At 42.5% G+C, this 23109-nt stretch overlaps 1 protein-coding gene across 1 annotated transcript in view; it reads right to left on the bottom strand.

Moving 5' to 3' along the window:
- The window catches only part of LOC110523660 (leucine-rich repeat transmembrane neuronal protein 4), a 112239-nt gene extending 90845 nt beyond the window's left edge, over positions 1-21394 (bottom strand). Inside the window, exons 1-2 of the mRNA XM_036977338.2 lie at positions 20557-21394; positions 599-2157 (exon numbers count right to left, since the gene is read on the bottom strand). Of these exons, the coding sequence (XP_036833233.1) occupies positions 599-2157; positions 20557-20560 (1563 nt within the window). The 5' untranslated portion in view covers positions 20561-21394. The remainder of the gene's footprint in view (positions 1-598; positions 2158-20556) is intronic.
- Between the last annotated feature and the right edge of the window lie 1715 nt (positions 21395-23109).

The following is a 23109-nucleotide window of genomic DNA, read 5'->3' as shown; positions in this document are numbered from 1 at the left end:
AATAGGTGTAGGATAAAGTCATCAGTGGAGAGGGACTCTTCTTGCTGTCACAACAGTGTCCATTATCATTCCAAGTGTCTAGGGATGAATCTCCCCACAAACAAAGTGGCTAATTGAAAATAGAACTGAGATATGATAACCACAAACAAAAAATGCCTTTGGCATTTTGGTGGGTAAAAACTGCACCTAAATAAGCAATAGAATCCACCTCTCAGAATGCATGGGAAAAAACTGTAACTTATCACAAACAAGCTAGTGAAATTATTCAGGATAGGAAATCTAATCGGTTGTACTTATTGCATTTCAACACAATTTTACATCAAACAATGTTTTTCCTCTTATTAACAGAGACAAGGGTGTAAGTGAATAGCATAACTCTTCTTTGATCACAATGAAAACTACTCAAGGCAAGGATAGCGACATCCCACAAAGAGCACACCATTCCTTACCAAAACAAAGCTACAGCCAATCCAAGAGGGGAGATACGGAAATAAAGCCACTGATGTAATATCAATCAAAAGCAGTAAACATTTACCTCAGGTTGCCTCGCTGTGGAAGAGATTTGATTAGGAGGGGTGGCGGATGGTGTGGGTCATACCTCGCATTCCCTGGAGCCTGAGATGGTGTAGGTGCAGGAGCCAGTCCCATTGACAAGCACGTCCATGGCCTCCGAATTGGTGGGCTTGTAGTCCACATAGTACTCCTGCAGTGGGGAACTCAGCGTGCGCTCCGTCTCTCTGGCTTTTTTCCGGCGCTTACGAGCTGCAGCCGAGTGCTCCTGCAGCTGCTTGACACTGCTGGGATAGCGCTTCCACGAAACGTAGATCACCAACAGGATCATCACCACAGACAAGAACAGGGCAACGCTCCCCGCCACTATCTTGTGAAAGGACACAGGCTCAAACTGTTCAGGTGGTGGCGCCACAACCGAGGTAACAGCTGGAGAGGTAGGGCCTCCTTTGGATCCCTCCCCGCTCTTCCCACCTTGCGTGGGTGGTGTGGGGTAGACTGGGCGGCGCTCTGTCTGGTCTGGGTCATTAGATGGTGTGGGTGGGGCGCTGGCCGTGAGGGTTGTGATTGCGTTATCCCGACACACACTGTGGGTGTCAACAGCATCCATGACCTTCTCTCCCTGCGCTTCCTTGGGGGCAGCGCAGATCATGTTGTTCTCCTTGTTCCCCTTGAAGTTCCTCAGCCAGACCACCAGGGGGCAGACCACAGGACCACAGTCCCACACGTTCCCCGCCAGGCTGATGGTGATCAGAGAGATCCAAGCAGACACGGTCTCCTGGGACACGTTGGTCAGCTTGTTGGAATCCAGATTGAGTGTTTGAAGGTTGGGCAAGCATTGGTAGACTGTAGCATCCACCTCTTGCAGATCATTGCCAGACAGGTCCAGCTTCTGCAGGGAGGTCCAGGTCCAGGTCAGGCCCTGGCTCATGGAGCGGATGCGGTTCCACTGCAGGTACAGCGCCCTCAGGTTATAGAGGCGTGGGAAGTGGGAAAAGTTTATCTTGGAAAACTGGTTGTGCTCCAGGTGCAGCTCGGTCAGCTTCAGCAGGCCTGAGAAAGCGTTGCGTGTGATGCTGCGCAGGCGGTTGTAGCCCAGGTCCAGGAACTCCAGGTTTCTGCAGTCCTGGAACAGACGCACAGGAATGCTTTTCAAGGAGTTGGAGCGCATGTGCAGGCTGAGGAGCTTGCGGAGGCCCTGGAACTGGCCCGGCTGCAGAGACGCCAGTTTGTTGTAAGACAGGTCCAGGTTGCGGAGGTTGGGTACAGGATGGAAAGTGGTGTTGTGGAGCATTGTGATCTTGTTTGAGCTCAGTATCAGCTCCTTGAGCCTTCGGACGCCTTGGAAGGCCAGTACGTCTACAGAGGCAATGTAGTTGTGGTCTAAGTAGAGCCAGATGAGCTGGTTGAGGCCCACAAACTGTCCAGCTCTGAGACTGACCAGACTGTTGTAGCGTAAGGACAGGCCTTGGCAGCCCCCTGAGAGGTTCTTGGGCACATCGCGAAAACCGCTGGACTCACAGTAGACAATTTTCCCATCGCAGCGACAGCTCTTGGGGCATGGACGCTCGCTGAGGGACGGAGATGCTGCCAGCCACACCTGCATGAGCAGAGGCACCATAAGCCAGCGGCGCCGCATGGCAGAGGCTGCAGAGAGGGACAGAGAGAGAGAGAGAGAGAGAGAGAGAGAGAGAGAGAGAGAGAAAGAGGAAAAAAATATTTTTACTGAAAGTGTCTGACAACAACCCATCTGGTTGGAAATGGTGTAGAAAATGGTGGTTTTAATTTGGTTTTAACTGCAATCGACCAGAATTGAGTCTTCCCACAAGCCGCCACAGTGCTTGAGCCAAAACTAGAGATGTCATAAAAGCAAGCTGAAACACAGCAAATGAACATTCAGGAGCTGGCGGTTGTGTATACAAATCCAGAGGCGTATCTATTTAGAATCTAGCCACTTCACATTGACCCATAACAGAGCGGTTAAGGGTCTGAGTAAATCATGGCGTTCACTTCCAAAAAGTTTGAACAAAGGAGTCAGCTCTCTAGAAACCCTATGGAATTAAACAGCTCTGTGTCTAAACAAAATACATACATGTATACTAACCCTTTGAACACACGTCATTAAATAAGCAAACACACAGACAAAAAAGGGAATCCGTGCCGTCTCTTTGGATATCCTGCTACTGCTACTTCGGGTTATAAAACATGTAGAAGAAATACTGCAGATACAGACGGTTGAATCAGTGATGGTGATCATGACAATCGGTCAGTATGAAGATGCAGGATCTTATTTTGAGCCAGCTTTCTACAGCAGGAAATGAATCCTGCAGCAACAGCAAATGTGAATTGTTATGTGGATTATAATTCATAGACATTTTTGCAGGGGTTGATATATTGTTCTTAAGGGGAAAATCAAGTCTGAAATACAAACTTCAGAAGCCTTTTTTAAACCTCAAATACACTACAAGTTTAACATTTCCAGAAAGTTCTCCTGTAACAGGGTGATAAAATGAAGATCCAATATCTGTACATGTAGCCTGGTGTGATATCGGTCTTCATCCTTAGGTGAGAGTGAGCTGTTTACATTAAAAGCGCTCCCCTTACAGAGTCACTAACGATCTGTTATTAAGGGTGCATTGATTTTCTCCTGAGGAGTGCATCCATTTCTTATGTGTGCTCTTTTCTCTGGGCTAAACCTCCGTAATGTGATAGCCTGTAAACATCCTCTAATCAAAAGATAGGATGAATGTCTGGTTTAACATAGTCCATAGCTGTGTTTCATTGGTTATCACATGTGTATGTCGTGGTGACAGTCCAATCATCCTAGGTTTTGCTCTATGAAAGAAAATATGACCGTGATGTTGTCTGCATGATAAAGTTTCGAATGTGTCGCAAAACTGAACAAATTATGAGATAGAATGAGACCAAGAAATACAATGCATTTGATGGTACTTGGGCTTCAGTGCAACAAAATGTATGTTCTAAAATTCAGATTTAAATTTTATCATCTCGGGGCGACAGTTTATCAGAATTAATTATTTGACCAATGGAGGCCGAGAAGCATCCTACAGCAAATGAAGAGTTCCATTACCTTACGCTATATTTCCATTTTCAGAAATGTTGGTAAATTTGCTTTTATTATTTAATTTAAAAAATGATATTTTCATAGCATGGGGTTGTTTGATGACAGACATGTATTTGTTAAAAATCGATCACTCGATGGTTTCATTTCAGAGACAAATAATAATGTTTTTTTTGCTAAATGCTATATATCCACCTCACTCTCAGAGAAACAGGTGGTACTACTAGGTTTTACACACATTCAAATGTAACAAATAACTACATTTTTATTAACAGCAGGCTAAACTGCATCTTCTGTTGAATTTCTACATTTAAAAACATTATTTTTCATTGTATGTATATTGAATTATTATTTGCAGTTGTCACTATGACAATGAACACACCCTGAAAGCACTGAATGGCATTGTGCTACCACCTTATTAATAGCCCTACAGCATGCAGTAGGATGTGGCGATCAGTTGATTGACAGGTGCACTGTAGAACGATAAACTTTCCTCTAGTGTGGATGCTCGCCAATCTGGGTTTGAGTCCGGACTCGCAAAAAACTTCTTTAATATAACTAAAAAAAAACGCTACTGCAATGCTGCCATCTGTAGGATGCTAACGAGAGTGCTTTGTTAAGGACGATGTTATGGAAAAGTGTTTGTTCACATCCATCTGGCGTCAACATTTATAATTGGCTGATGCCATAATCAAGGTCTGGTGAGGTCAGCATAATGCCAGGTTATCTGATAGGAGCCGCTACAATGCGTTCTAAGTAAATTGACTGGTCTTAATTGCATCTTGAGATTGAGAAAAGGTTTACATTTAAAGTGTGGCCCCACACTCTTAACAAAAAAAAGATCTAATTAGGCAAACCAACATTATGGAAACACAACAATGTTTATTAATTGTAAAATACATTTAATTGCATATTTTTCCGTGTTTTCTGTGTGATACATTATGTGTGGGCAGCTCAAACGAAGTGTGTTCATCAGATTCAGTGTGAATTTACACATTCTCCTAAAAGAATCGAGTGAGAAGCATTCGACTCTCAAATGTTTTCATGTGCAGCTTTATTAAAATAGATTGTGAGATACATAATTTAGCTTGTACCCTCTTCACTAGGCACCTTCATGCCCTGATTAACACTATGTGTGGTTTAATGAGCGGCCCATGCACTAATGCTTCACTAAGTCATCTTCTTCTCCTCAGCTTCTTATCTAATTCAGAGATGAACAGAAGTTGCCCTCAGAGGTGTCACTCTTAAGCTGTGTCTCTATTACCACCTCTCTACCATGCTTCCCTTGTCCTTACCATTTGGTTACAATATCATATTGGTTAACTATCACCTATTAATTCCTAGCACTCCCCCATTATCACTTCAGTTGTTTATACTACTTTCCCCTTGAACTGCATAGGCTGTTTTTGCCTGTTCCAACCCATTCAAGTCAGTCATTCACACCTCTGCACACCCTTGATACACCGTAGCTTTTTATTGTGACTACCATTATCACACTGTGCTAGGACAGACTGTATAAATCCATTTCTGTAACAGAATCACTCAGCTGCTACTACTACAACAGCTACTACTAATACTACTACAACAGCTACTACTACTACTATAACTACAACAGCTACTACTACTACTGCTACTGATCCTACTACTACAACAACTACTACTACTACTACTGCTACTCCTACTACTACAATAGCTACTACTACTACTACTAATATTACTTCTGCTACTGATCCTACTACTACAACAGCTACTACTACTACTACTGCTACTGCTCTTCCTCCTACTACTAATACTACAACAGCTACTACTACTACTACTACTACTACTGCTACTGATCCTACTACTACAACAGCTACTACTACTACTACTGCTACTGCTCCTCCTCCTACTACTACTACAACAGCTACTACTAATACTACTACTGCTACTGATCCTACTACTACAACAGCTACTACTTCTACTACTGCTACTGCTCCTCCTCCTACTACTACTACTACAACAGCTACTACTACTACTGCTACTGATCCTACTACTACAACAGCTACTACTACTACTACTGCTACTGATCCTCCTCCTCCTCCTACTACTACTACAACAGCTACTACTACTACTGCTACTGATCCTACTACTACAACAGCTACTACTACTACTACTACTACTACTGCTACTGCTCCTCCTCCTCCTACTACTACTACTGCTGCTACTGCTCCTCCTGCTACTACTACTACTCCTACTACTGCTACTGCTCCTCCTCTTACTACTACAACAGCTACTACTACTACTACTACTACTACTACTACCACTACTACTACTACTACAGCAGTTACTACTACTACTACTAATACAACAGCTACTACTACTACAACAGCTACTACTACTACTACTACTACTACTGCTACTGCTACTGCTCCTACTACTACAACCACAACTACAACAGCTACTACTACTACCACTACTTTTAGTATTTTGCATTTATTAGGATACCCATTAGCCAAGGCAGCAGCTTCTACTCTTGGGTTCCAAACTGGAATAAAACAATTACATCACAACAAAACAAAACAACAGCCTACATCACAAACAAAATAATACATCATATAAGACATTTTTACTTAATTTTTTACACATGTAAAATCTAAAATGTACAATACAACGTGTGTGTGCGTATGCATGTGTCTCTTCATAGTCCGACTTGTGCCGTGAGGTGCTGTTTTATCCGTTTTTTTATCAGATTTTATTTCTCGCTTGAGTTACTTGATGTGGAAGAGAGTTCCATGTAGACATGGCTCTATGTAGTACTGTGAGCTTCCCAGTTTGTTCTGGACTGTCTTGTGGAGTATGTATGGGTGTCTGAGCAGTGTAGTAGCTGTTTGAACAGACAGTTTGTGCGTTCAACATGTCAATACCCCTCACAAAGGCAAGCAGTGATGCAGACAATCTCTCCTCTATTTTGAGCCAGTAGAGATTGACATGCATGTTATTGATATTAGCTCTCCGTGTACAATTAAAGGCCAGGAGGGCTGCTCTTTCTGGGCTAACTGTAAATTGCCTATGTCCTTCTTTGTGCCACTTGACCATATAACTGGGCAGTAGTCCAGGTGTGATAAAACTAGGGCCTATCGGACTTGTTTAGTTGATTGTGATGTCAAGAAATCAGAGCAGCGTTTTATTACGAACAGACTTCTCCCCATCTTAGCTACCATTGCATCAATATGTTTTGACCATGACAGTTTACAATCTAGGATTACACCCAGCAGTTTAGTCTCCTCAACTTGCTCAATTGCCACATTATTCATTACAAGACTTAGATGAGGTTTATGGTTTAGTGAATGATTTGTCTCAAATTCAAAGCTTTACGTTTTTGATATATTTCTGCCTAGCTTATTACTAGCCACTGACTCTAAAACTGAGTCAGTGGCTAGTAATGACGTTAAAACGGACTAAAACTGCTCTTTTTTAAATGTTGCAGTGATTTCACATGCTGTGGTAGCTGACGTGTATAATGTTGAGTCATCAGCATAGAGAGCCTTCAGAAAGTTTTCACAACCCTCAACTTGTTCAAAATGTTGTTGTGTTACGGCCTGAATTTAAGACCTATTGGTAGATGGGTAAAAAAAAGAAGCAGACATTGAATATCCCTTTGAGCATGGTGAAGTTATTAATTACACTTTTGATGGTGTATCAATACACCCAGTCACTACAAAGATATATGCGTCCTTCCTAACTCAGTTGCCAGAGAGGAATGAAACTGTTCAGGGATTTCACCATGAGGCCAATGGTGACTATAAAACAATTACGAGTTTAATGGCTGTGAAGGGAGAAAACTGGATGGATCAACAACATTGTAGTTATAATACTAATTTAATTGACAGAGTCAAAAGAAGGAAGACTGTACAGAATAAAAATATTTAAAAACATGCATCCTGTTTGCAACAAGGAACTAAAGTAATACTGCAAAAGAAAATTGGCAAAGCAATTCAATTTTGTCCTGAATATGTGTTAAGTTTGGGTCAAATCCAATAGAACACATAACTGAGTAACATTCTTCATATTTTCAAGAATGGTGGTGGCTCCATAATGTTATGGGTATGCCTGCTTTCAGTAAACACTGGGAGACAAATTCACCTTTCAGTAGGACAATAACTTTAAACACAAGGCCAAATACACACTGGAGTTGCTTACCACAACAACAATGAATGTTCTTGAGTGGCCAAGTTATAGTTTTGACTTAAATCGGCTTGGGAATCTTTGGCAAGACTTGAAAATGGCTGTCTAGCAATGATCAACAACCAACTTGACACAATTTGACAGAATTTTTAAAATAAAAATGCAAATATTCTACAATCCAGGTGTGCAAAGCTCTTAGAGACTTACCCAGAAAGACTGGTGACGTGAAGTCAAGGGGTATGAATCCTTATTGAAGGCACTGTACATAGAACCACTGACTCAAGGCTAGTGGTCAGTCATTATAGTGCATTCAGAAAGTATTCATACTTTGACTTATTCCACGTGGTCGTGTTACAGCCTGAATTCACAATGGATTAAATGTTTTCTCTCACCCATCTACACACAATACCCCATAATGACAGTGAAACAGGTTTTTAGACATTTTTGCAAATGTATTGAAAATGAAAGACAGAAATATCTAATTTACATAAGTATTCACACCCTGAGTCAATACTTTGTAGAAGCATTTTTAGCGGTGTCACGGTCGTTGTATGGAGGGGACCAAATCGCAGCGTGGTGTGAATACATTCTTTATTGAATGAAGAACAAGAAGAACACTTAAAGAAAAAACAACAAAACGATTAAGACTAGCGTGACCGCTATATAAACACTGTGATAACATGCAACATAACATAGACAATAACCCACCAAATACCCAAAGTAGATGGCTGCCTAAATATGGTTCCCAATCAGAGACAACGATAAACACCTGCCTCTAATTGAAAACCAATCTAGGAAACCATAGACCTACATAAACACCTAGATGGAAACAACCCCATAAATCTACAGAACCCCTAGCCAGTACAAAAACCCTAGATGAGACAAAACACACATACCACCCTCGTCACACCCTGACCTAACCAAAATATATAAATAAAACAAAGAATACTCAGGTCAGGGCGTGACAAGCGGCGATTAAAGGTTTGAGTCGTGTTGGGTATGTCTGTATAAGCTTTGAACTGGATTTGTGGATTTTCTCTTATTCTATCTTGCAAAAATTCCCAAGCTCTGTTAAGCTAGATGGGGAGCTGTGGAAATAGCAATCTTCAAGACTTTCCACAGATTTTCAATGGGATTTACGTCTGGGCATTGGTTGGGCCAATCAAGGACTTTCACATTCTTGTTCTGAAGCCATTAGACCATTGCTTTGGCAAAAACAAAAAATAAAATAGTACTCTGAAGCAGGTTCTCATTAAGGATTTTCTTGTATTTGGCTACATTAATTGTTCCCTCTATCCTTACTAGTCTCCCAGCATCCCTATAGCATGATGCTGCTACCCCAATGCTTTACGTTAGGGATGTTAGACAGCTGATGAGCTGTACCTGTTTTTTTTTCCAGACATAGCACTTTGCATTCAGGCCAAATTAAATGTTTGTCTCATCAGAACACATCATCTTTTTCCTTATGCTCTCAGAGTCTTTCATGTGCCTTTTTGCAAACTCCAGGCGTGCTATCATGTGACTTTTTCTCAGAAGTGGCTTCCCTCTTTCCACTCTCCCATAAAGCCCAGATTGGTGAAGTGCTGTAGAGACTGTTGTCCTTCTGGCAGGTTCTCCCATCTCAGCCAAGAAACAATGTAGTTCTGTCAGAGAGGTCATTGGGTTCTTGGTCACCTCCCTGACCAAGGTCCTTCTTGCCCGGTTGGTTAGTGTGGTCAGACCGCCAGCTTTAGGCAATCTAGGTAGTTCCGTATTGTTTTCCATTTCCCAATAATGGAGACCACTGTGCTCAAAGAATCTTTCAACACTCTCAAAATTGTTTTATACCCTTCCCCAGATATATTCCTCATCATAATTATATTTCGGAGATCTACGGACAGTTCCTTAAACTTCATGGTACAGTTTCTGCTCTGACATGCACTGTCAACTGTGGGACCTTATGTAGACATTATGTCCAAACAACTGAATTGGCAACAGGTGGACTCCAAACAGGTTGTTGTGACATCTCAAGGATGATCAAAGAAAATTGGATGCACCTGAGCTCAATTTGCAGTGTCACAGCAAAGGGGTGGGAATTCTTACGTAGATAAAAATATTTCTATATTTCATTTTCAATTCATTTGCAAACATTTTGAAAAACATGTTTTCACTTTGTTATTGTGTGTAGATGGATACGGGACAAAAGTCATTTAATAAATTTTGAACTCAGGCTGTAACACAACAAAATGTGTCAAGGGGTATGAATAGTTTCTGAAGACAGTAAAAATATACAAAAAGTAAGGGGGCAAGACAGCTAGCTTGTGGTATGCCTAACTCTAATTGGTTTACGTTAGAGAGGCATCCATTAAAGAACACCCTCTGTGTTATGTTAGATAAGTAACACTTGATCCACGATATGGCAGAGGATGTAAAGTCAAAACACATATGTTTTTTAAGCAGCAGACTATGATGGATAATGTCAAAAGTTGCACTGAAGTCTAACAAAACAGCTCCCACAATCTTCTTATTATCAATTTCTTTCAGGCAATCATTTGTGTCAGTGCCTTAATACTACTACAACTACTACTACTGCTACTACTATTACTACTACTACCACTATTACAACAACTACTACTACTGCGGCGAGGATGATGGCAGGGATATGGATCCTTCTGTTATTAAACAAAGAATGGGAGGAAAAGCACACCGCTGACTTAATGTACAGACAAATAAACAATAACTTGGCAAATAGCCACTATGCTATGATCTTTGAACACACAAGTGGCTCATTGTTGAGTTGTCTGCCATTGACAAAACTAGTATCAGGCGCAGCCATGCACACATTGTGGCTGGACAGGAGCCTAACGCACAGGGAAGGCCATCCCATCAGACTAGCCTATGCCGTCCTATTAGTCTCCAATTATCTCTGAGATGACTGCCAGCCTTACTTTCCTGGTCCTTGGGAACCAACGCTTCATGTCCTGTGTTCATATTGCCTCAATGCTCTGAGGAAACGCAGATGTCTTTGTGTAATTACAAAAATGCTCTGCAGATTGCATTGGTATTTGCAGTTTGGTATTTGCAGTTACTGAAGTAGGCGGTCTACAGTACAAACAAGGTCAACTCGATGAGAGAGAGAATGTGGTGGATTCTCCTCAATACACCAATATCCAAATGTGCGTGCACTCATGCAAGCTCGTGCACACACACACGCAGGAACAGACTGTGTGTTAGTATAGATTTGTTTCTGCCTTGCATCTGTTTTCTGATTTCCCCTGGCGGAACAGTTCCGCCAGGGCGGAGTGACAGAGAATAACCAATCAACCCACAGCCCTCACAACACTATAGATGAGGCTGTCACATCCTCTCTCAGAGCCACCCACTGCCCTCTCCAAGTCTTTCTCAAATATACATTCACTAAAGGCAGGTGCTAGACCTCAGCACATTGGCCAATTAAGTCTCCATGGATAAACTGTCATAATTGTAATGTAAATATAACCTGATTGTGGCGGTATCACATTTATTGATCTTTTATTTCATTTTATTTCACCTTTATGTAACCAGGTAGGATAGTTGAGAACAAGTTCTAATTTGCAACTGCGACCTGGCTAAGATAAAGCAAAGCAGTTCGACACATACAACAACACAGAGTCAAACATGGAATAAACAAACATACAATCAAAAATACAGTAGAAAAATATACAGCATGTGCAAATGAGGTAGGATAAGAGAGGTAAGGCAATAAATAGGCCATGGTGGTGAAATAATTACAATACAGCAATTAAACACTGGAATGGTAGGATGTACAGAAGATGAATGTGCATACTAGGGTGCAAAGGAGCAAGATCATGAATAAATACAGTATGGGGATGAGGTAGATTGGATGGGCTAATTACAGATGAGCTATGTACAGGTGCAGTGATCTGTGAGCTGCTCTGACAGCTGGTGCTTAAAGCTAGTGAGGGAGGTAAGCGTCTCCAGCTTCAGAGATTTTTGCAGTTCGTTCCAGTCATTGGCAGCAGAGAACTGGAAGGAGAGGCGGCCAAAGGAGGAATTGGCTTTGGAGGTGACCAGTGAGATATACCTGCTGGAGCACGTGCTACGGGTGGGTGCTGCTATGGTGACCAGTGAGCTGAGATAAGGCGGATGCTTTACCTAGCAGAGACTTGTAGATGACCTGGAGCCAGTGGGTTTGGCGACGAGTATGAAGCGATGGGCAGCAAATGAGAGCGTACAGGTCGCAGTGGTGGATAATATATGGGGCTTTGGTGAAAAAACGGATGGCACTATGATAAACTGCATCCAATTTGTTGAGGAGAGTGTGGGTGTCATTTTATAAATGACATCGCCGAAGTCAAGGATCGGTAGGATGGTCAGTTTTACGAGGGTATGTTTGGCTACATGAGTGTAGGATGCTTTGTTGCGAAATAGGAAGCGCATTCTAGATTTAATTTTGGATTGGAGATGCTTAATGTGAGTCTGGAAGGAGAGTTTACAGTCTAGCCAGACACCTAGGTATTTGTAGATGTCCACATATACAAGTCAGAACCGTCCAGAGAAGTGATGCTGGACGGGCGGGCTGGTGCAGGCAGTGATCGGTTGAAGAGCATGCACACAGTTTTACTTGCATTTAAGAGCAGTTAGAGGCCATGGAAGGAGAGTTGTACGGCATTGAAGCTCGTCTGGAGGTTAGTTAACACAGTGTCCAAAGAAGGGCCAGAAGTATACAGAATGGTGTCGTCTGCGTAGAGGTGGATCAGAGAATCACCAGCAGCGAGAGCGACATCATTGATGTATACAGAGAAGAGAGTCAGTCCGAGAATTGAACCCTGTGGCACCCCCATAGAGACCGCAAGACGTCCAGACAACAGGCCCTTCGATTTGACACACTGAACTCTATCAGAGAAGTAGTTGGTGAATCAGGCGAGGCAATCATTTGAGAAACCAAGGCTGTTGAGTCTGCCAATAAGAATGTGGTGATTGACAGAATCGAAAGCCTTGGCCAGGTCGATTAATATGGCTGCGCAGTAATGTCTCTTATCGATGTAGGTTATGATACCGTTTAGGACCTTGAGCATGGCTGAGGTGCACCAATGACCAGCTCTGAAACCAGATTGCATAGCAGAGAAGGTACGGTGGGATTCAAAGTGGTCGGTAATCTGTTTGTTGACTTGGCTTTCGAAGACCTTAGAAAGGCAGGGTAGGATAGATATAGGTCTGGAGCAATTTGGGTCTAGAGTGTCTCTCCCTTTGAAGAAGGGGACGACCGAGGCAGCTTTCAAATCTTTGGGAATCTCAGACGATACGAGGGATTGAACAGGCTAATAATAGGGGTTGCGACAATTTCAGCAGATAATTTGAAAAAGAAAGCGTCCAGATTGTCTAGCCCAGCTGATTTGTATGGGTCCAGGTTTTGCAGTACTTTAAGAACATCAGCTATCTGGATTTGGGTGAAGGAGAAATAGGGAGGCTTGGACGAGTTGCTGTGGGGAGTGCCAGGCTGTTGACCGGGATGGGGTAGCCAGGTGGAAAGCATGGCCAGCCGTTGAAATATGCTTATTGAAATTCTCAATTATAGTGGATTTATCGGTGGTGACAGTGTTTCCTAGCCTCAGTGCAGTGGGCAGCTGGGAGGAGGGGTTCTTATTCTCCATGGACTTTACAGTGTCCCAGAACTTTTTTGAGTTTGTGCTACAGGATGCAAATTTCTGCTTGAAAAAGCTAGCCTTAGCTTTCCTAACTGTCTGTGCATATTTGTTTCTGACTTCCCTGAAAAGTTGCACATCACGGGGGCTATTCGATGCTAATGCAGAACGACACAGGATGTATTTGTGCTGGTCAAGGGCAGTCAGGTCTGGAGAGAACCAAGGGCTATATCTGTTCCTGGTTCTACATTTTTTGAAAGGGGCATGCTTATTTAAGATGGTGAGGAAGGCATTTTTAAAGAATGAATAGGCATCCTCTACTGACGGGATGAGGTCAATATCCTTCCAGGATACCCGTGCCAGGTCCATTAGGAAGGCCTGCTTGCTGAAGTGTTTTAGGGAGCGTTTGATAGTGATGAGGGGTGGTCGTTTGACCGCAGACCCGTTACGGATGCAGGCAATGAGGCAGTGATTGCTGAGATCTTGGTTAAAAGCAGGTGTATTTGGAGGGCAAGTTGGTTAGGATGATATCTATGAGGGTGCCCGTGTTTACGGATTTGGGGTTTTACCTGGTGGGTTCATTGATCATTTGTGAGAGATTGAGGGCATCAAGCTTAGATTGTAGGATGGCCGGGGTGTTAGGTCACCTAGCAGCACTAGCTCTGAAGATAGATGGGGGGGGGGGGCGATCAGTTAACATATGGTGTCCAGGGCACAGCTGGGGGCAGAGGGTGGTCAATAGCAAGCGGCAACGGTGAGAGACTTGTTTCTGGAAAGGTGGATTTTTAAAAGTAGAAGCTTGAATTGTTTGGGTACAGACCTGGATAGTAAGACAGAACTCTGCAGGCTATCTCTGCAGTAGATTGCAACACTGCCCCCTTTGGCAGTTCTATCTTGTCGGAAAATGTTTAGATAGGGATGGACATTTCAGGGGTTTTGGTGGTCTTCCTGAGTCAGGATTCAGACACAGCTAGGACATTCGGGTTGGCAGAGTGTGCTAGAGCAGTGAATAAAACAAACTAATGCTAAAACAAAGGATGCTTCTAATGATAACATGTATGAATCCAAGGCTTTTAAGGTTACAGAAGTCAGCAAATAATAGCGCCTGGGGAATGGGAGTGGAGCTAGGCACTGCAGGGCCTGGATTAACCTCCACATCACTGGAGGAACAAAGGAGGAGTAGGATAAGGGTACGGCTAAAGGCTAAAATAACTGGTCGTCTAGTACTTTCAGAACAGAGAGTAAAAGGAGCAGATTTCTGGGCACGTTAAAATAGATTTAAGGCATAATGTACAGACAAAGGTATGGTAGGATGTGGATACCGTGATGGTAAACCTGTGCCTAGAGTGACGATGAAAGAGATATGGTCCCTAGAAATATAATTTCAACCAGGTGATGTCACCGCATGTCTGGTGGGTGGAACTAAAGTGTTAAATAAGGCGTGTTGAGCAGGGCTAGAGGCTCTACAGTGAAATAAGGCAATACATACTAACCAAAACAGCAATGGACAAGGCATATTGACGTTAGCGAGAGGCATGCGTAGCCAAGTGATCATAGGAGTCCAGAGAGTGGCTTCAGGCAGCTTGCAGGCCGGGGAGAGCAAGCTAACAGAGGGGCCTTGGAGGGAGGTTGCGACAGAAGAAAGTCTGGTCGGCAGACAAATCAGCAGGGCTCCGTGTGGTAAACCAGGCCATTTGGCAGAATAGGTATAGTGGCCAAAGAATTTGTCCGGTGGGCCTCTTAAGCTAACAGTCCGATGTGCTCTGGACAGCTAGCAGGCCACAGCTAGCATGCTAGCGGATGGGATTTCAGGGGATGAAGCGACGGCGGAGCAAGTTGAGAAAAAACCCATCTGGAGAATCACGTCGGTGATCCAGTCGTAATGAGTGGCGGGGGTCCAAGCCAGTTGGCAAAAAGAGGTATTGTAGCCCAAGTAGTGGCTGATGGACCTCTTTGGCTAGCCGGGAGATGGGCCTAGCAATTGGTTATTGCTTCGAGACAGTGATGTTAGCCAGGAGTGGCCACTCGAATAGCAGCTAGCTAGCTGCGGTGATCAAGGTGAAAAAATCTAATTAAAAATAAATAAATAAATAAATAAAGGTTCAGAGCTTGTAGTAGGAATCCGGAGATATGGAGAAAAATACATTTGAAATGCTCTGGTTTGAGTCGCGCTATGCAGACTGGCGAGAGTTGTCCGTGCTAGAGGTGGCTGATGACCGCTAGCTGACTACTAGCTAGTAATTAGCTTGCTGGCTAGCATTTGTTGGGGTTCCGGTTCAGGCGAAAGTTCAGACAACGGATCAGCAGGGCTCCCGTATGGTGGGTATAGTGGCCAAAGAATTTGTCCGATGGGCCTCTTAAGCTAACAGTCTGATGCACTAGTAGCCAGTTAGCTGGTAGCCAGTTAGCTGGCTAGCTTTTGATGAGTTGATGAGTTCTTAAGTATAAGTATACAAATAGAAGATCCGTACCACATTGGCTGAGGCGGGTTGCAGGAGAGTATATTCAGTCCGTAGATAGAAAGTGATATTAATAGCCTCCCGGGTGGCGCAGTGGTTAAGGGCGCTGTACTGCAGCGCCAGCTGCGCCACCAGAGACTCTTGGTTCGCGCCCAGGCTCTGTCGTAACCGGCCGCTACCGGGAGGTCCGTGGGGCGACGCACAATTGGCCTAGTGTCGTCCAGGTTAGGGAGGGTTTGGCCGGTAGGGAAATCCTTGTCTCATCGCACACCAGCGACTCCTGTGGCGGGCCGGGCGCAGTGCGCGCTAACCAAGTTTGCCGACACATTGGTGCGGCTGGCTTCTGGGTTGGATGCGTGCTGTGTGGCTGGTTGGGTTGTGTATCGGAGGACGCATGACTTTCAACCTTCGTCTCTCCCGAGCCCGTACGGGAGTTGTAGCGAGTTGTAGCAATGAGACAAGATAGTATCTATGTGTCTAACGCAGCAATTGGATACCATGAAATTGGGGAGAAAAAGGGGTAAAAATTCAACAACAAAAAAGAAGGTGTGTGTACGATGCTGAATGGATGTACAGTAGACAAAGAAGAGCTCTCCTGTAGGTACCAAAACATTAAAATACAATTTTCTCAAAAGTGAGGTTAACAGTTAATCAACTTTCAAAGCAGAATTACTTTCCAATTGTTCATCAAATGCAGGGTATGATATACCATTTTGAAGCTGTATCTCTGCTTTTATCCAACATAAAAAACACAATTTCAAATTTTGCTGCATAAGACCAAATTATTGCGGTCGGTCACATTTGTGGAATTTCTTTCCTTCTTAATGCTTCTGAGCCAATCAGTTGTGTTGTGACAAGGTAGGGATGGTATACAGAAGATATCCCTATTTGGTAAAATACCAAGTCCATATTATGGCAAGAAAAGCTCAAATAAGCAAAGAGAAACGACAGCCCATCATTACTTTAAGACATGAAGATCATTCAGTCTGGAAGATTGCAGTCACAAAAACCATCAAGCGCTATGACAAAACTGGCTCTCATGAGCACCACCATAGGAAAGGAAGACCCAGAGTTATCTCTGCTGCAGAGGATAAGTCATTATTAGAGTTAACTGAACCTCAGAAATTGCAGCCCAAATAAATGCTTTACAGAGTTCAAGTAATGGACACATCTCAACATCAACTGTTCAAAGGAGAATGTGAATCAGGCTTTCATAGTCAAATTGCTGCAAAGAAACCACTACTAAAGGACACCAATAAGAAGAAGAGACCTGATTGGGCCAAGAAACATGAGCAATGGATATTAGACCAGTGGAAATCTGTCCTTTGGTGTGATGAGTCCAAATTTGAGATTTTTGGTTCCAACCGCCGTGTCTTTGTGAGACACAGAGTAGGTGAACGAATGCTCTCTGCATGTGTGGTTCACACCGTGAAGCATGGAAGAGGAGGTGTGATGGTGTGGGGGTTCTTTGCTGGTGACAGTGTCTGTGATTTATTTAGAATTAAAGGTACACTTAACTAGCATGGCTACCACAGCAATCTGCAGCGATACGAAATTCCATCTTGTTTGCGCTTAGTGGGACTATCAATTGTTTTTCAACAGGACAATGACCCAAAACACACCCCCAGGCAGCGTGAGGGCTATTTGACTAAGGAGAGTGATGGAGTGCTGCATCAGATGACCTGGCCTCCACAATCACCTGACCTCAACCCAATTGAGATGGTATGGGATGAATTGGACAGCAGGGCAAAGGAAAAGCAGCAAACAAGTGCTCAGCATATGTGGGAACTCCTTCAAGAATGTTGGAAAAGCATTCCTCATGAAGCTGGTTGAAAGAATGCATAGAGTGTGCAAAGCTGTCGTCAAGGCAAAGGGTGGCTACTTTTAAGAATCTCAAATATAAAATATATTTGGATTTGTTTAACAGTTCTTAGGTTACTACATGATTCCATATGTGTTATTTCACAGTTTTGAGGTCCTCACTATTATTCTACAAGTTAGAAAATAGTCTAAATAAAGTCTCCAAACTTTTGTGTCCAAACTTTTGACTGCTATGTAAATGAGATATTTCTGTATTTCATTTTCAATACATATGCAAAAATTTCAAAAAACATGTTTTCACTTTGTCATTATGGGGTAGATAGGTGAGAACAAAATCTATTTAATAAATGTTGAATTCAGGATGTAACAAACTATGGAATAAATCAATGGGTATGAATACTTTCTGAAGGCACTGTAAATCACTGTTACAAAAAATATATATATAATTTGGTGCTGAGGCAATGATGACTAATGTGGATTAACACTATTTTGGGCACATTCCCTATGCATAAAAAGGTGCAAAACGTATTTTCTATTCAACCTGTTGGCACAGAAGCTCATATTGCTATTTGGCTTGTGGGCTTTGTATTTGCAGAAACAAGACCACATTGCAGTGCATGGCAGTGCGTGTACCTCATCAGTTTATGGGCCATGAAGCCCTGCGTCATGCACCACATGATGCAGCTAACAAATGGCATCAGAGGAGTCAGGGGTTTAACTGCCAATGGTCAGTGAGATGACTGAGGGAGCAATGTTTAAGTAATCAACAACGGTAATGTGATTACAAGACCAAAGTTTATGGATGACAAAGGTGCTTTTGTGTAATGGAAATGATGCGTTAGAATACAAGTGAGTAGTGTTGCTTGTTACCTAAGGAAGAGAGAAAAAGCACAATTAATGCAATCCACCCTGCATGATGGTCATAAGCAATTCAAGTGCTCAAGCACTTGAAGGCTGTTGCAAAATTATTACTAAATAATAAATAGTCATATTTATCCTTATTCATGTGTGATTTTTTTGGGTTGCAGATTTAGTTATTTCAGACCAATTTTGCATTAAACAACAGAGACGTCATGTCCATAGCGGGCACGTGCCCCTCAGATTTGTTCTTGGGTTTTTTAATAGTACTAGCCACCTAGCAATTTCATGAAGTTGGCTTTAGCTTGCCCAGATAAGTTCCCAATATCCCAATCTCATATCTAGCTACCAAGAAGTCATTTCAGGCTATCAATCAAGTAAGAGAAGCTAGTTTGTCTAACTATCTTAGCTGGCATGCCTGCTGGCAAGGTTGGTATACTTTAGAAAAGCAAGCAATAACTAAATGTAGGCCTACTGAATAAGACTCACATTCCTTTAAATCTTCTACCAAGATTTTAGCAGGGATGCAGAGAAGCCTATTTAGTTGATTTTGAAAAGGAACCACCAGTCAGGTGGTTCCATACAGACAAATCAAGAGGTATGATTAGATATGCAGAAAAATACACATATTTTTTTACATCGATTTAAACATAATGAGTATGGCTCTAGATAGCAGGAAAAATCTGTTTAAGGTTTTGGCAAAATGCTCAAATGTAGCCCTTCTCCAGACCACCCCCCAGTCATCCTAACATAATTTGTGCCCCCTCAGATTTTTGTGGTGCATAACGCCCCTGGTAAACAATGTATCGATGCAGTGCAGTAGCCTGATAAATCATACCACCTTCAAAAATAATGGCACAGCATAGCCAGTGCATTTGACCATCCGTGTAAGAGTTCAATAATGGCTGTGGATAAATGAACTGCTAACAAAAACATACTGATGATTTCAAACACCAGGGGGGAAGCTATTAAAAAATCTAACCACATCCGTAGGTTTGCCCCTCATCACACACGCACGCGAGCACGCACGCAAACGCACCTACACACACACACACAGACACACTTGAGCGAACATGCTCACACTATTTAATGCTGAAATTTGCAGGCTATTCGTGCTCCAAATGGCATTCATCAAGCCTCTTGTAGATGCTAGGTCAAATAACAAAAATGATCCACAATCATCTCTCAATGACCAAACAGCAAGAGAGCGCATAACAGACTGTCTTCAAGGCTAAACAAGGAGCAGGTGCACTAGCCTACTGATTTATGATATAGCAAAGCAAAATAAAATATGAATCGATTTTATTAGCACAATTTATCTGCGTACTTCATCTGGATGTAATCCACTCATGAAACTCAAATGGTCTGTTCCCAGTTAATGTTGGACATACCACTGACACTTCTAGATCACGAAATGAAGAAAACATAACCATGAATGGGCTTTCGAAAATTATGCAGGACCACGCTTTGTAAAGTTGACTTGCATCCAACATATGCCATAATTAGCATTCCAGTCCCAGTCAATGATCCGAATTTTCTTCATAAACCAGGTAAAAAGAAATAGGATGCTCCAAACCATATAGCTAACGAACGGATGCATTACTACACTATAGAGCTTTTTGTAAACCGAACAGTTATTCAGATGCAATCTCTGGCAAAGCTTGAACGGCATATTGGCGTATTTGACATGTGTCCAATTGTTAATCGCACACAGGCATTCATCGTCTGTAGTACAACAATAAAATAAATAAAATAACCACATTGCAGCTCTGCGACTCTGTTTGGCATATCCAGACTAAATTCATAGGGACAATAGCGTGCTGAACGTGTTTAATAACAGATCAAAAATAACAATGCTTTGGTAAATATCATAGTTGAAATACACAATTTTTATGTGAACATACTAGATCTTTATGCACTCAGACACAGCAAGTCTGCTGGCATGTTGGGAGCGAATTTGAGGGAAAAGACGCAGCTTACCTTACTCTCGTTTCCTACATGGAGCAGATATGATACATTTACAGGCACATATACTTACACATATCAGCTTATCTGTCAGCTCCTGTCCACAGGTTTTAAAGCCTTACAGCGCGCGACAGCTGAGTCCGCATGACACGCGCTCTCATCAGACGGTACGGTTCTAGTCCAGGACCCCAGTCGCTTCGCGCAGCCGCCGATTCCAACGCGCACCTGCCCGTCGCTGCCCCCGGAATATAAGCGAGTCAGAGGGGTATCCGTGTGTCAAGCATGTAGTTTCACCATGGAACATTTCTCCCGATCTAGTTTTCTACCATATCCATGCACATAATTCCCGCGTAAAATCGTGGTGTCCAATTTTAACAGCGCGTCTGAGAACAAACGATGCCACATCCAAGTCATATATCACAATCCAAAATAAGCGTGATAGCAAAGTTTAAAGATTCCAGTCGAAACGTTCTCATCACCCTCCATCCATCCATTATGGCATGATGCTCAAACAACGATTTTCCCAAGAGGCTGAGTGAATATCAGCAGATCTCCCCAGTAAAAAGCGACCCAAAATGTTTACAGTAAGACTGACAGGGAATTCACATTCCCCCCGAAAGAAGCTTACCCTGAGCACAGGAGAATTCGAAGGGTATGTGGTAGTTTTACTCGGTAAGCAAACCAAAATCATGCAGGATGAGCATTCCCCCTTTCACCCCTATTCTCTCCTCAATTCCAGAAGCGCATAAGTGTAAGCGTTTGAGTAGTTAACATCACGTCTGCATGTATCACGGCAACTTTGTCAGGAAGAATCGGAATGCCCTCTTCTGGCGAGAGAGCGCCCCCCGAATAAACATATTTTCCTTGGCTCTCCCTCAGCATACAGTGCACGTCTTTGTAGGTTGTGTGTTGAAAGTAGGAAAAAATAATGACAGAGAGAAAGGGATATTATATGATGCTGACCATTCACACGCTATTTCACGATAGGCTATTGCAATTTGCAAACTATAAGCTTACCTGTTGCAGTTTTCATTTGGTTTGATTGTGCCATTTAAGATTTTTTTATGGTAGCCTAATGCACCAGAGAGAAAATGCAATCAGGGGCGTCATGCATCCCAAAAATCTGAGGGGCACAAAGAACATGAGGATGACTGGAAGGTGGTCCAGAATAAAACAAAACAAAATTCAAACACCTGAAACAGTGTTTTCCTGCAATCTAGATCCATAATAATTATGCTTTCTACGTTTAAAAAAAATATGTAAATTTTTCTGCACATTTACGCATACCTCCTGAGCTGTCTGTATCCTCCTGACTAGCGGTTCTTTTTGAAGGAACAAAATATGCTTCTATATATCTCTGCTAAAATCTGGGTAAAATATTGAAAGGAATGTGATTCTTATTCAGTACATTGAGTTATTGATTTATTGATTTAGTCTACCAACCTAAAGTCTACCAAGCTAGCTGCAAGTAGTATTTAGTATTACAAAAAAAATAAAAAGAGAAAAAAGAAAGTTGTATTAAAGGAAACCATCTGAGGGGGCATGTGCCCCTGTGTACCCCATGGGAATGATGCCTCTGAAGGCAATAAATAGCCTACACAGAGTACCCAGTCCTCAATTTCATCTGCAATGAAAAAATAACCTCTGAACTTCGGTTGCTTGGGGAATAAAGTTAATTTGAACGTGTCACATTGGCTGTCTGAGGGACATTTAAGGTTACTACCCACTAGGAACAGACTAGCTGGCAGCCTGGCTAGCTGGCTTTAGCCTGGCTAAAAACATAGCAAGCTAGCTAACCTTTTTAGCTTCCCACATGTGAAATAATCAGATTTATGATTTTAAAAATATACCTTGCCGGTGTAACCTAAAACATTATCCCTGTTTGATATGCTGTTTGTGTATTCAATCCCATATCAGCTAAAGATAGAAAGTCATAATGTGTTGGTGACAGAGAAAAAAAAACATGGCTAGCTAGTTGTTTACATCAGGTTCTACCATTTCACAATAGCCTGTAATCATTAGTTATTACTTTTAAACAAAATACCTTTTTGGGTGGATTCTTGTCGTTTCGTTTACTGTTTGAACAGTCTCTGAGAATATACACTGAGCGTTCAAAACATTAGGAACACCTTGCTGATATTAAGTTTCACCCCCCTCACTTTGCCCTCAGAACAGGCTCAATTCGTCAGAGCATGTAATCTACAAGGTGTCAAAGCGTTCCACAGGGATGCTGGCCCATGTTGATCCAATGCTTTCCACAGTTGTGTCAAGTTGGCTGGATGTCTTTTAGGTGGTGGACCATTCTTGATACACACGGGGAAGCGTGAAAAACCCAGCAGCATTGCAGTTCTTGACACAAACCGGTGCACCTGGCACCTACTACCATACCCCGTTCAAAGGCACTTAAATATTTTGTCTCACCATCTGAATGGCACACATGTCTCAAAATCCTTCTTTAACCTGTCTCCTCCCCCTTCATCTACACTTATTGAAGTGGATTTAACAAGTAGCATCAATAAGGGATCATAGCTTTCAACTGGATTCATCTGGTTGGATGAGTATATGTAATGGAAAGAGCATAATGTTTTGTACTATAAATCAGATCAAGGAACCAAGCAGCAACACT

The sequence above is a fragment of the Oncorhynchus mykiss genome, chromosome 5, assembly GCF_057628025.1.
Source record: "Oncorhynchus mykiss isolate SJ-2025 chromosome 5, ASM5762802v1, whole genome shotgun sequence".
In the NCBI taxonomy this organism is placed as follows: Eukaryota; Metazoa; Chordata; class Actinopteri; order Salmoniformes; family Salmonidae; genus Oncorhynchus; species Oncorhynchus mykiss.
This window is presented reverse-complemented; position numbering and strand designations above follow the sequence as displayed.